This window comes from Heliangelus exortis, chromosome 13, assembly GCF_036169615.1.
Source record: "Heliangelus exortis chromosome 13, bHelExo1.hap1, whole genome shotgun sequence".
Lineage (NCBI taxonomy): Eukaryota > Metazoa > Chordata > Aves > Apodiformes > Trochilidae > Heliangelus > Heliangelus exortis.
This window is the reverse complement of record NC_092434.1, coordinates 10,722,086-10,737,099: the sequence shown is the minus strand read 5'-3', so window position 1 is coordinate 10,737,099 and position 15,014 is coordinate 10,722,086. Positions and strand designations below refer to the sequence as shown.

Genomic DNA, 15,014 nt, shown 5'->3' with positions numbered 1-15,014 from the left:
CAAGTAATAGCATATGAAGTTGTAGCCCAAACACGTGTTCAATGTTATTAGAAGCAGTTCTCTGTCAGAAGTGCAGCTCTTTTTTCTAGCTGAGTGAGCCAAAAGTTCAAGTGCAACTGGGTGAGCCTTTTAGTCTTAGCTTAACCTCTATCATTAGACAAAGAGTCTGGAAAGCTATCAGCTGTTGCTCAAGAAAAGGTCAAAAATAACTGCCAAAAAGACTGAATTTTTTGTTTGTTGATATATAGATTGATCCAAGTACAGCCAAAACAACAAAAATATTTTGCAGGAAAAGCTAAAGCTGACAGTATCTTAAAAAAAATATATTATAGCACTTAAATTGGAGTAATCTACCTGCTTTTTTAATCAATTCTGGTATTAATTTTACCCCTCAAAAGGTGAGACCTCTTGGAAGCTTCATGACAGCAGAGCCTGTGGGCTGCAGCTCTGCAGACAGAGCTCAGGAGGCCACCACAACCTCACTGCCTGCACTCTCACATCCCTGTGTCCCATCTGTCACTTTTCCAGCTGCTTCCCAGGATGGCTGGCACAGCAGAGAATTTCCCAGAGTGAATGTCTCCTGTGCTTCTGCTCTCAAGGGCCTCATTCTTCCTCTGTGGGAGGAAGAATTTTTATTTTTTCTTTATTTCTGAACAAGTTCTTCTGCCTGTCCTTCCCCTGGTTTGGTTTAGGTACCAGTAACTGTTCACACATCCAGAAAGCCAAACGTTATTCCAGCAGATCCCTCTTCTTCCCAACTCTCCCCTTTCTTTAGGGCCATGCTGTAACATACCAGTTATTTAAAACATTAACTAATATGGCTCCTTTTAGCTATGACTACTGTCACACACTTCAGGCTTCAGGTTTCCAGAGATCTGCTTTTGACTTGATGGTATCACATTGGCAGAGAAAGTCTAGATAACAGAAGAGCTTCCTAATACAAAAAATGGTACTTGTTATTATCAGGTTTTTCAAAAATCATTAGGTAATCTGTGCTTCACTGTGATAAACTTCACCAGGCTCATTAACCAAACAATCCTGCCTATTTGACTTAATACTTCTCAGCCACAAAGCAAGACCATGAAGTTGGACTTTAAAAGAAGCCTTCCCTGATGGCAGAAAGTATTTTATACAAAATCATAAGCAGTGAGGAATCATCACCTATGAGATAAAATTATACCCTATCAAGCAGATAACATAATACTGACAATCAGTAGGAGATGAAGCAATGTAAGACTATGATTTTGAAAGCCAACTGGAAGTTTCCTATTCAGTGCTACCTTTGAAATTTTGGAGGTAGCTTTATTAGCAAAAGCCACACGTGTCATCCAGACAGAAAACACAGAAAATGTTCTGGTGAGGTTTTGGCTTTCAGGAGGAGGTCTCGGAGACAAGCAGCCCCTCCCCAGTGCAGTGACTGTCCCAGAGGGGTGGTCTTTGTCCCTGTGCCCATTGCCCTGGTGCCAGGAACACGAGGTGTGCTCGGCCCCAGGGTGCCTGGGCCAGTGCTGGCAGCGAGGAGCAGGACCCGTGCGCCTCACTGCCCAGGTGTGCAAAAGTGTTTCTGACATTTCTGCCCATTTGTTAGAGCAACCATCTGGCCAATGGACTTGTTCTGAGGTGTAAAGCACAGCTCGGAGAGGCTTTATTGCTAACTAAGATGCAATAAAAACAGATAAGCAGAAAACATCATATGTAGAGCTTTCATATGCAGAATAATAATGCTGGGAAAACAGACTGAACTGCCACATACAGTGGCTGATGTTGGATGCCCTGGAATAGACTGTGAGTTCACCAGCAGCTGTAGGAAAAATGCTGATTTTGCTGGGATAGAAAACACTAATCAGTACTTAAGAGTTTTTCTCGTGGTGTTCACCTGCTAACACTATTGTGGCTGAATTCATTCTGGTTATCACTGCAGTAAATGTCTTCATACCTGCTTCCTGATTTCCTCCTGAAAACCTGGACTCCACAGTAGCAGAAAGTAGTGAGTGGTACCAGGATCGCTGCTGTATGCAGAGCTCCAGGGGAAAACATATTATAGTCAACTTTACACAGGATTATGAGGATTATCTCCTGAAAAAAATGAAAATAAAGCAGATGCTCTGAACAATAGAAATCCCTATCTTTAGCCAATATTATCCCTATCTTTTAACCAATTTATTTAAACAAATACCTGTTTTTACATTGTAGATTAATCTCAGATTAATGAAGTAAAAGCTTTAATACGTAAGTAGCTGTAAATGTTTGACTTCTAGCATTTTTATAGAGTAGCTACTGTTTATTTCAAATACCTTTCTGCTCAGCGCTATGATTTATTCTGCAACTAATCAAATATGTACCTTATCTTCTTCCTGTTGGTCACAATACACTCCAGGTGGGTGCTGATCTGAGCAGGTCCCTGGGGTTGGGACAGAACATGCCTTGGCACAGCCAGGCCAGAGCTGCAGTCCCCCTGGCACTGTGAGGGCTGCCTGCTGGGTGGTGACCCTGCCTGCCAGCTGAAAACCCTCACAAATGTCATCCATACAGCCCGAGTCCCAGCAACACAAACTGATTCCTAGCATGCTACGGAGCCTGTCCTTTCCAGTTCACCTGAATGACTGCCTGCAGTGTACTGGACATGGCTGGAATTACAGCTTGAGAAATAATTGTTCTGCTCAAAAATTTTCACCCTATCGAAGGCTTAAATCAGAGCAGTTGCATCTGAGCATTAGGACTCTCACCCACATAAGAAACAAACATAGTTATGTGTCCAAGTTTCGCCATCTATGTGGCAAAATTAGCCTCCTGACAGACAGTAGAGCTTTCAGAGGAAAGCATCTGCAGTCAGACACATGCTTATCCCTAACAGGAGACACTTTCAAAAACTGTGTAGTGCAATTTTTTTCTAAAATTCTGAAAGTAGAACTATTTTTCCACAAAACACTTCATTAGAACTATTGCTCACCTCTAAGAATTCATTGCATGAAGAATTTTTGTCTCGGGCTCTTTTCCAAGGTGTTTTTGCAGATTAATTGCTGGAACTTGTGTATTTCTACAGTGGTCATTATCATTATTTTAAACTACCAAAACATTCTTTAAAATTTTGTAAAAGTCAAACTCTCTTGAGTGTTTATTTGTGTCCATCTTCCCATATGTTCAATACACCAATTGAGTATTGGGCTGTGTCTATAGCCAGTATTTTCTGCCCATCCTCTTTCCACCTGACAATCTCCTGTCTGCAGAAAATTGATTATTAGTTACCAATCTGTATTGCACTACTTCTAATCCTCATGTATCAAATGTGCTGTTGAGGTTATGGTTTGGTGTTCCCTATTAGAATCTGTACAAAATGCTGACACAAAAAAACCCTGTTAGAAGTTAACCAATTCAGATCATGGAAGAAGGGCAGTAAGAAACAGCTATTTTTAATCTCATTTCCCTGAGAACACTGAGGAAAACATCAGAGTCCATGCATGAAATCCAGAGAAATCTGCCTTGCAGTTCCCATCTTATTTCCTTTGCTTGTGGCAACTTCTCTTTGGGTCTTCTGGTGCCACAATCTCTTTGGAGACTCCTGTGCCATTTGTGACAAAGCAAGAGAAATGTGGATTCTTTAGGGCTGTGCAACCCATTCTCCTTCGGGAAAAAATTGCTGTAGATTTGTAGGCCGCAAGAAAATGACCTGGGAGAAAATGATCCAACCTTCCAAGTCACAGCTCAAGCAGCAGATCTCAGGTCACTTGCTGGAGCTCTCCCTGTTCCCCAGCTCTGAACATAACACTGCCAGCATCTGCCTGATACACCCACCAACTGGTTTCTTTCATTTGGGGAGATAAGCAGCTCAGTTTTCTGGATGGATTTTTCTTCAGAGTTCCCCCTTCCATGGTCATAAAATCAATCGGCCACAGCCAAACTTCCAGTGTCACCTCCCAGATCAGCACTTACTCCTCCATGTGTGTCAGCCCTGCAGCTTTCTAACTGCAGTAAGCAGTGAGGAAACACTAGAAAGTAATTGATCCTGCTTGAGCAAAATAGTCATTTCAATTCTAATTTAGGAGCCATAGTCTCTAGCAGTCTTTCTGAAACAGTGGGTAGCAGGTTGATTCACCATCGGACTGAAGAGATACATTATTGATGAAAGGGTTATCTGCTAACCAAAAAATACACGTCCTTTCACATTCCCTTCTCTGTTCCACAGATTCATGCTGTGATGGGAGGGGGTAGAGGTGACCCCCTCTCAGGCAGGCTGCTGCAGGGTGCAGAGATGCTTTGCTGGCATCTCCACCCAAGCCGCTTTCTCCCAGTGCCAGAGTTGCTGGGAAGAATAGGAACAGAATAGGGAACGTGGCCAAAGTGTCTTTTTATTTCATATAAAGAAAAGCAATATAAATTAAGTCAGAGCATCTAATTAATCTGTACAGCATGAGGTCAGGTGTTTCAGCTGATAAATTAAGACATCGACTTATTAGCCTAGTTTTGGCAGAATTATTAAGAGCATGTTTACATACAAGCTCATTAAAGGAGACATCTAAAACCAGAAACATCCAAAATTAATGGATGCCTTTTGAAACTGTTGGCTTCAATGAGTTGTGTTGCATTCTTTTATTAACTGGATAGATTTTTGTGGTTTAGGCAGAGCAGCTGCAGATAGTTCCTTATAAAAATAAAAATGCAGCCTTGAGCTGTAAAGAAAAATTAATTGAATACTTAGAAGCCTTTCTGAGTGTCAGCCCAGATATGGTGGGTTTAATACAAGATGTTTGGGTTTTGCGTAGCATAAAATTCTTGTTCTACTTGAACTTTTCTTTTTCATGCACTCTGTTCATTTTAGTTTTAGAATTAATTGGAAAGATGGGGGGGGAGAGGGGAGGCTGTGCAGTTTTTGATCACACTGATTTAACAAAGGCCATTATATCAGCCTTGTGAACTAACCAGATTCACACTGTCAACACCTTTTCTCTCAGTACCTCACTCACCCATGACTCAAAGATACAGTACCTTGGCATGCTGGGTACTTAAATCCTTAGCTGACAGCTACAGTCAGAGTATTCCTCAATGTTCTCACAGCTTAAGTGGCATTTAGAAAGGTATTTAATATAGAAAAGCTTATTAATCATTTAAAGTACAACAACCCTGAATACCTGTATATATTTTAAATATAGGGAGAGATATAAATCTCTATAAAATAAAATTTATTTTATGTTAAACTTGTTAAATCAATTGGTCCTGGCAAAAGGCCCACAGGTGAGCCCAGGAAGGTTACCCCCATGCCTGGATAATCGTTGTGCTGAGGCCATTGTGCTGCAGAGGATGCTGCAGGTCCTGCTGGCTCAGCTTTCTTCCTCACTTCTTCAAGAGCTGTATCCTCTCTGCCACAGCCCCTTGTTTCTCTGAGCTACTTGGCAGCTAAATCAGCAAACCTAATGCAACAGTGTTTAATCAAAAATTTTTTCATACCAGCTTTAGCTTCAGCTCTTGACTGAAGGAATGCAAGACATTACGTTTTAACAGTGACGATTTTTCTTCCAATAGTTTACCAAGTATTTACTATTTTAAAAACCCACAAGAACCTCTTTTCATCACCTCTAGTTAATCAGGCCTTATCTGCTTAGTATCTGTGATGCTGCAGTAACTATACTAATTCTCTAGTCATCCACGGAGTCTCTCTTGAAAAACTGGATAGATGTGACTTGAATTTCTGAATATTTTTTAGTTTTCTAGCTTTGTAGCAGTAGAGAGTCTAGCATGATGTGATCCTGGCAATGCAAGCAAAAAAAAAAAAAAAAAAAAAAGCAAAGACGATACAATCTCAGGGTTGTTTGTTTGTTTATGGTCAAGTAAAGTAAACTCTCCAGTTTTACATATGGAAAATGTGTATCCTTCTGTAAAATCTTGCATAGTAGGGTCATCTCCTCACCCTTGATGTTAGGAGCTGACAGATTGCTGAGCCACTTTTTGCAGCTCACACAGAAACTGCTGCAGAACTGAGGCCCAAGCATTTAAGAGGCTGCTGCAGGTCTTATCTGATCTATTGGTTTCTCGTGTAGATTTTTTTCTGTATGAGGTGCTGGGAGTTCTTTGAGGTCAAAGGTTATTTGTGTCTGTAGCCCAGTGGGAAATGCAAGATATTGTTCTCTCTTGGACTTATTTTTTTTTAGTAAAATTTTTAGTAGCGTTATTTTTTCAGTCTGTAAAATATTATTTTGGCTTCAATTCGCTGTTAATTGTTAACTCTAAGAATATGATGAATCAGGATGTTGGTAAAAAGGTTGTAAAAATTATTTTATAGACACAAATGTGGAGTATTCTGAATTTTGTTGAAGTGTTTATCTCTTTCAGAGGATGATTATATAATTGTTTCCCCAGAAGAGGGACAAATGCTAATTTATGATCTATAAAATAATATTCTATAGTAATTAAGATACAAAATATTGCAATATAGTGGTCTTACTACACTTTATACAGATGCTGTTGTAAGTTAAACACAAACATGTTACTCAAAGGGAATAACCACAGTATGTAGGCAGAGAAACTTGAGAGGCAAGCAATACTCTCATCTGTACCATCAGCCACTGCTGGGACATTTGGAGGGAAAACTTCTCATGGTAATGTTGAAGCTTGGCTGCTTTCCAGTATTTAATACATTTCTGCAAAGCAGAGTACTTTTTTATAATTTCCAAGACACAGCTGAGTTGTCTTTTACTCTGCTGCTCCACCTCTGGGTGATCTATCTCAAGTTCTTCCCAATATAAAATTTCCAGATCCCTTTTCATTTACGGGGACTGAACTGAGCAGTGGAGATGCAGCAGCTGAAGGACCTGACAAGATGACAATTTTTATAGGTTGTCTTCTCTCGCCATCTTAGACTCCTTTCTAAGTGTTAGGCAGCCAGCATCATGTCTTTTATTAAAACGGGCTATATGCCTTAAATTTCAAATAAATTTTACTGTGTAGAATAATTTGATTTTTCTGACTGCTTTTGATTTTATTGCAAACACAGGGTACTGAAAGAGTTATTGTAATATTATGAATGGGTATTGTCCTCTCTTTCCCTGTGTTCTTACATGAGAGTCTCATACCGCTAAATCTGCTAACAAAGAATATCAGATAAGAAAGGTAAATAAAGTAGAAAGTAAGGGCTATTAAAAATGTATTTGTTGCATAAAGTGAGAACTGTGCCTAGCTCTAGTGCTGGAGCATGCTTTCTGCTGTAATCAGTTTCATGGGAATTACAATGAAACTTGGTGGAAATGCCACTTGTCCAGAGTAAGGATGAATAAACCAAAGAGATAGCCCAATCTGACAGTTTTAAGCCTGAATTTCCTAATACAAGAGAAATCAGTTTTTTCTCAAACACTGTGTTATAGTTCTGCCTATCACCTGGATATAACTTCAAGGCAGTGCAGTCCCACAGCTTGCAGATAGGAAATAGGAAAGTCATCATTTGTATTGAAACCAACCCAAATGTTTGACCCCGCAGCTTTTATGACCTTTTACAGACTTCTTATGGGAACACAAGTACGTTGTCAGTTTGGTTGAGGCCTGATCAGGACTGGAATTTGGGAGGGGGAAGGAAGGAAAAATGCAATTATAGCTCTTGATTTGATATAAAACCAGTGACATTTTAAAGGCAACCAGGCTGAGAGGTGCCAGTTTGTTGTTATGAGCTACTCAGAGGCAGAAGCTCCACAGTGAAGGTCACTGTGCTGGAAGCAGAGATGAGAACATTTTAGCATCTTTCTCTCTTGCTTTTTTTTGGTGTGTTATATCCAAGATTCACTTCTGCACCTCAGCTCTTAAGATAATTCAGTTTTCAGAAGGCAGTCAGGATGCCATCAGCATGCTCAGGTTCATGGGGAGGCACCCTGGGCCCCAGAGTTTGCTTGACCTTCCAGCACTGCCCTGTCCACCACAGGACCAGAGGGCCAGGACTGCCCTCCATGTTCACAGGAGTCTTTTGCAAGAGCATTTATTTTATATCAGTAGGAGCAGAACTCGCCCCTGTGACTCTGAGAACCTGCCAATCTAATGAGAAAAATGAAAAAAACCTAAACCCTGACAAAAATCTAAGAATAAGTGCTATCAGGACTTACTTCTCATGAAGGATTTGGGACAGAGATTAAGGTTGCTTCAGTATGGTAGGAATACCACACCATGTAAAGTACATTACATCACTTTTATACCAATTCAAAGTAAATGTCTCATCACATATATTTTGTGTGTGTAAAACTGGGTATTTCTTCAGCTTTCTTGTTTTTAAAGATGACCTGCACTGTTTTGATTTCTGAATGGAGCAACTCCAAACAGCAGGGTATGAATTAAAGGCTCCTCATGCAGCCATTAGAAAGTATTTTTGTTATCCAAATAACAGAGTTGTTAGTAATTTAAAAAATTACAGGGAGAAATGTTCATAAATGTCATCAGCTGTACAGTGCTGGAATTGTTTATGGGGTTTCATGAGTTGCTATAAAACATGGTCCAGCAACAGCAGTCTTGTATTACCAGTCCTGTAAGTCTCAGTGTCTGCTTAAAGTGCCAAATCCTCATCTGCTGTTAAGTCTGCCATCACTTCCTGAGGTCAGCAATGCTCCTGCACTTCACATCAAAGCAAGAAGCAAGGGAATATGAGAATGGGACTGAGAAATGACAAAGATAACTTCCCTTCAGGAGGAATTCTGCTGGTTTCATCCAGTGGTCCCTCCAGATGCCTTCTGGCTTCCTTGAAAATGTGCTCAGGAGCCAGGAAGAGGACTCCAGAGCTTGTCTCTGCCACCATCTCCTAGGGGATGGATTAGATGTGAAGTCACATGGATAAAGTGACAAAGATTCATATTGCCAGACCAAATGCTGCTGTGTTTTGGTTTATCCTACAGCAGAGAGAATCTTCTCTACTAAAATATGATTTTGAAGTGGAAAGCTACAGAAGCGCTATAGGATTTCTCCATAAAAAATCAACCAATTTCAGTTTGCATAGGTGTAAAATAGTTATCTCTCTGCCGTGCAGCCTAATGTAATATCTGAGTGGCAGTTACAGAAAAAAAATACGGTCATCAACAAAACACAGCCTTTAAGCACCTAAACTGAGATTGCTGGTGTGGGTGATGCTGCAACTTTGGCAACTGCCAAGGGATCTTTTCCCTGTGATTTTCCTGCCTTTCACCACTTTTTGGGGGGTTGAGTGCAGGCAGGTGACAGCTTCTGTGCAGTAAGAAGCCCCTTTTGCTGGCAGGAGTGAATCAATAAATGACTTCAAATGCTATGGTCCTAAGAGCAAAACGATTTGCATAGAATACTTGCCAGTCAGTGTAGAGCTCAATAGTCTCCCATTATCATTTTAGTAGAAAAACAAAGCATAGAGTCTTGTTATTACTCATTGAATCTTGTTATTACTCTAACTTAAAACTGTGAAAAACACACTTGTGTTCCTAATCCCTTATTTTAATTGAATACAAAGATATCAGCACTTCAGTGTTAAACTACATATAAAACCGAGTTTGGTGCATAGTAAATAAAGAGGAACTGAAGGTTTAATGTTACAAATTGAGGGATGCTTTTAAGCTAAGACTTTCTTCACTTCAGCAGCAGTATTGCTACAATAACAACTTTAGATTTACTAAAATATAACTAAGTTTAAATGCATCTGCCTTTCATTTTTATTACTTATTTTTTATATCTATGATACAAAACTCACCACGAATTGGGTATTTTTATGTTCCAAGCCTTTATAAATTTTTGCAACACTGCAATTTCAGAAGAAATTTTTAAGCATCAATTTTAATAAAAAGTAAAAGTTTTTAAAATATGAATTGTCCCTAGTAATTTGACATAAAAATTATTATGTTTGGTTTCTATGTTTTCATCAGGAGTTTTCTAATCAATTCTGTTGCAGAGAGCACAAAGTAGTGGATCTGCCTCACTATCAGAGGACCCAGCTAACCAGTTCTTGGGATTTGACTGAAATACTTCTGCTGCTGAGTGGATTGGCTGCTGGATTTACTTCCTCAGGTATGTCTGTCATGATTGCCTTTCCCTGCCTTCATCTGGCCTGGTGGCTGAAGCTCCATGGGGAGGCTCTGGCAAGGTGATAGTAAAACTCACTGCAATACTACGTGGCTTAATGCCATGTGAAGAGAAATAATGATGCTTACTTACTGCATGAAGCACACTGAGTTTTTGTGTGGAAAAGCAAAATGTGATTATTAGGCTGGTTGATCAAATGGTGTTTCACAGTTATTACAGCAAAAGTTTTTATGACTGGTGGGGCCTGACTCCACCTGCCTGGGGAACTGGGCTCTGGGTGCTGGCAGGACAGGCTCCCAGTAAAGAGTACAGAGAAAGGCAAGGAGTTGTTCTGAAATGTGAGGAATTATAGACTTACCAGAGAACTGTTGCAGGATTTAAATCATTATATGACTGGCAGAAATGGTAGAAAATTCTCTGAAGAAGAAAAAAAATCCAACAGGAAACAGTGATTTAATGCAGTTTCAGTATGAATTGTGTTTTGTGTGAGTTTTATTGGAACTTCCTAGTGGAAACCATGTGAATGGGTTTTCCTAGCAGGGAGCCAGCAGCTGGCAGGGCTCAACCCCTGCAGCCTGCAGCAATCTGGCTGGCTGGACAGGCACTTAGTTGGGAAGCCAGGTTCTAACACCCATTTAAAAATTGGTCTCTTTTAGTAATTCAAAAAGTTAATGTTTCTAAATAATTTGTTCCATAGAAATCTTGTATCCAGCATTGTGTTCTGGTAGAACATGAAAGCACTAGAAACACAGGACAGTTTCTGTAGATCATAAAACACATTTCCCATGCTATCCCAGTGATAAAATAAGTTTTGGCTTCATATAATGGTGTCTCCTAAGGGAAATTCAGGGGGGGGAAGGCAGTTATTTTAGAAAGGTAAAGATCTTAGAAAAGCACCTCAACTTTATTAAAATACAGCTCCTTCACGTTACTTGCTGCAAAAAATCAAACTCTGCTTGTGATTGTAATTCATGGTAATGACTTCACTGACTTTTAATTGGGAGATTTGCCTGAGAAAGAGCAGATCCAACAGAAACATTTTCTTTTTATGATACTGTATTCGAAATCAATAGTGTTTTGTTGTTTGCTTGGTTGGTTTTCCCCTTAATGTATTTTAGCAAGTAATAAACATAGTGAGTTTGGAAGCCTGACAGCAACTGAGCAACCAGCTCTGGGCACGTACCCCAAAGGGAGACAGACCCAGCCTTGTCTCCGGATGCCAGCAAAAAGCAGCCCGATTACTGCTCTGCCCTCAGTTGTGTCCCGAGCGAGTCGGAGCCCTGGGGAGAAGGGGGAGGCACCGGTGCGGGCCAAGCCGCACAGACACCCCGGGCAGGACGGGAGAGGAGGGCAGGACGGCGGCGCGGGCTGCGGGGCGGTGTCAGGCGGGAACCTCCCGCTGTGGGCGGAGCGGTGCGCGGCCGCGGAGGCGGGGGCCGGGCCCGCGGGGGCAGCTGCGGCCGGGGTCGCTCGTCGCCCGGGCCGGAGAGAGGGTTCGGACGTTCCTCCGCGTCTCCTCCGTGCCGTCGCCGCCGGTGCAGGGGCAGAGCCTGGGCCGCGACGGGAAGACATCGGGAGCTCCCCGGGCGCAGGGAGAGGAGGCTCGGTCCCCGCCGCCTGGACGGACCTTCCTGCGCGCCCCGAGAGCGGACTTGTCAGTGTGATGGGTCTCGGACGGGAGCCCAGCGTCGCGTCCTCGGTTGCGGGAAGCAGGAGCCCCCATTCAGCGCAGGGCAGTTGAATCCCAATCGCGGCGGAGCAAAGAACCGGGACGATTTATCCCTTCATTCCCAGGAACGTCGTTTCTACCTGCCAGCGAGTTTGAGCAGCCAGCTGTGGATTTTATATTTGCTTCCCCAGAAACCAAGGTTAGTCGGGTGGCTTTGGCTTTTTGGGAAGGAGTCCTGACCCGGCTCTGCTGTGTGCGATGGATTGAGGCGTGCCCGAGCCCGGCCCCCGCCCGCAGCCCACATAGATGAGATGGAAAATCGGAGGCTCTTCTGCACCTTCTGTTACCTGATGTTGAACGCGCCTCTGCTGTTCATCGTCACCGGTGAGTAGGAAACTTGTGCCTCTTCCCGCGGTGACGCCGCTCCGGACACAACGCGCTGGCAGCGGGAGGCATTGGGGTTCGGGTGCGGCGGGGATCGCAGCTCTGTCCGCAGCGAGCTCCGGCCGGCAAGTGCTCCAAATCCCGTCCTCCCCGCCGCTTTTCCCTGTGGAAATGTTGATGGCTGGGGGCAGGGAACGCTGCCCGGGGAGGGCTTTTTGCAGAACAAGGTGGCACTGTTGCGGCCGCAGCTGCCGGCAGCGCGGGCTCGGCGCCTCTCAGCCAACGGCGCGGAGCGGAACGGGGCGCAGCGGGCGCGCAGCCCGGGACAGCCCCCACGGCAAATCTGAGGGAGGGGGCAGTGGGACACTGTGGTGCTCCTGTATCCAGCCGAGGGCTTTCCTGGGGGGACGACGGGGCTTTAAGATCCTCCTCAAACTTTCCCTTCCCGCTTGGAGCCGTGGCCCCCAGCTGCAGGATGGCGGCGGCCACCGGCTCATCCCTGTTCCGGGTGATCCGCATATCCCGCGGTCACCGGACTACAGGAAAATCCTATCTCGCCCAGAGCCTGCTCCTTCAACTAAAACAGCTCACCTTGCACTGGAAAAGACTGATCTTGTCTTTTACTCTCTCACGTTAACTTGCCCTTGTAACTCTGTCTTCCCCTCCCAGCTACCTTTACTGAAGTTCCCAAAGATGTGACTGTTAGGGAGGGAGATGATATTGAGATGCCTTGCGCTTTCCGAGCCAGCGGATCCACCTCTTATTCCTTGGAAATCCAGTGGTGGTACCTTAAAGAACCTGCCAGAGAACTTGCACACGAATTAGCCATCAGTGTCCCCGGCAGCAGGAGCAAGGTAATACCGTGCTATGGAGATCTATCAATTCTTTGAGTGCAACATACTCTGAGGGCAACCCGATTCAAGTCAGCAGTCTCAGTGCCAGGGAGCTGCTGGAAGCACCAGCATCCCCAGGCCCTCCCTGGGACTGAGGAAGTCAGGACATGCACCATGGGGGACTTCACCTCAGGAAAAAACAGGGCTTTAAGGATTGTAAGTAGAAAATTATAGATGTACTGCTTGAAAATCATCAATGAGGACTCGAGAAGCAGTCAAAAATAGATGTAGTATGAAGTGGGCACCAGCCAAAACCAGTGCTTCTGTAGGCTGACCAAGGGACTGTAAATAGTGTGAGAGCCCTGTGTGAGTGCCCTCACTGATAGAGAGGCATGAGGGATACACCTCTTCCTCTTATTAAGTACAGACCAACCTGCATGTACAAATGCATGCAGTTTCCTGGGGTGCAGACACACACCTGTGTCGGTATCTGGAGCTCAGCAAGATGTTTTCAGACAGATATAGTAAATAAAATGTATGAAGCAATGTATGTGTCCTTTTCCCTCCCCTTACCAGCATCCACCTGGCATAAGGGTAAGCTTTATACTAAATTTTCCAGCTGCATTTCCCCAGCATAAGCCAATTCATTGTGCAGCCTCCTCCTAGTGCAAGACACCTTGCTAGTGCAGGATGGGGCTGTACAAGGAATGAGGTAAAGAAGGATTTCCAGGCTGTGTTCCCACAATGTGCACAGAGCACATCATCCTTTCCAGCCTCCTGGCCTCTGTGCCAGCAGGGTGCTCCATGGCAGCCTCCATGCCTGTGCCAGCTCCCTGCTCTGTGGCACACTTGTTTTCCTGCAGAGCTCAAATAGAGATGCAAAACATACAGACACTGAGCTAATGCGATGCCGCCTAGCTGGGGAAAGTGTAAGTCAGTTGTCAGACAGGGAAATAAATCGCTTGGATTTAAATGTCTTCTTTAACCTTATATGAAAACTGTGAGTTGCTTTTACAATAAATAATGGCAGGGCATGCCTGGAGAATGATGACCGTCTCCCTGGGAGGCACATCAGTAACATCTGAGGCATCACTTAGGTTTACAGGAGTTGGCTGGAGACAAAAAAAATAACCAAGTATGAAACCTGCTGAGCGATACCTGCTCCAGGGATGTTTCAGGACTGAAACTCTGCCCTGAGCAGTGTGGGATCCAGCCTGTGCAACCACTTAACTGTTGTGCTAATGCTGCTGCTAAAGCACCTTCCCAGGTGTTTGTTAGTGACTGTGAGCTACACATCATAGCACAGCATGCAACAAGCATTTCTTTGGCTGCTGTTTGCACCCTTGGTGAAGACAGCACTTACTGGGGCATCACAGGAGCTTTACCAAATCGGTCCCCCCAGTTGAGCACTGCTGTGCTGCCTTCCCCAGGAGGAGCTTCCCCTAGCCACACATGGGCTGAGTGAATGGCAGGTGAAAAAAGCTGCATCTGGCCATGTCCTTTCCTTGCATTGGGGTGGGGATGTGAGTATCTTTGTGATGTGTGATGTGCTGTGTTGAGTCTAATCTTACCTTTTTCTGTTTTGGTTTTTTTTTTTAGGTAACAAGCAAGGATGCAACCAAAATCAGCGTAAGTGCAGCTCGAGCTGGGTGGTGCACACTCCTCCTCTCGTACATGTGGGATTTACTGCATGCCCCCCTCCTTTCCTGACACACGAATGCAGCTGGTCTCACTGGCAGCCCCGCTCCTGCAGCACGGTGGGAGCGTGGCACGTTTTCCCTCCTCGGTGTGTCATGGCTTGGTCGAAACATCACCATCTGTTGCTGGTTTAGCAGTCACGTCTCATTCCTCACAAATCCAGCGGAGGTGATGCTTGCCTTGCAGCCCTTCCTTAGCCACGTTTGAAAAGCACTGTGGGCCGGATTAGGAGAGGTTTGCTTTTTTCCACTGGCCTCTGCAACCCCAGTCGCCTGTCGCGACCCCCCTCTCTCCCTGTCCTGCAGGAAACGAGCTCCTTTCTTGTCGGTGCGGGCTGGGGCTGTCTCTGTCCCAGCGAGGCGGCCGCTGTCCGCAGTGCTGGGCCGCGGTTGGAGCCCTTCCCGCCCGCAGCGGCCGCGGGGTGC

General features: G+C 44.2%; 1 protein-coding gene across 3 annotated transcripts in view; it reads left to right on the top strand.

The window, feature by feature from the left end:
• VSTM2B (V-set and transmembrane domain containing 2B) overlaps window positions 1-15,014 on the top strand; it is a 147,069-nt gene that overhangs the window by 120,840 nt on the left and 11,215 nt on the right. Inside the window, exons 3-6 of one of the 3 annotated variants that reach the window (XM_071756810.1) lie at window positions 9,875-9,990; window positions 11,800-12,058; window positions 12,728-12,912; window positions 14,491-14,520. In XM_071756810.1, coding sequence (XP_071612911.1) covers window positions 11,986-12,058; window positions 12,728-12,912; window positions 14,491-14,520 — 288 coding nt within the window. In that variant the 5' untranslated portion in view covers window positions 9,875-9,990; window positions 11,800-11,985. Of the gene's footprint in view, window positions 1-9,874; window positions 9,991-10,304; window positions 12,059-12,727; window positions 12,913-14,490; window positions 14,521-15,014 lie in introns of those variants that run through there. The other 2 variants (XM_071756809.1, XM_071756811.1) reach the window with 2 other exon arrangements.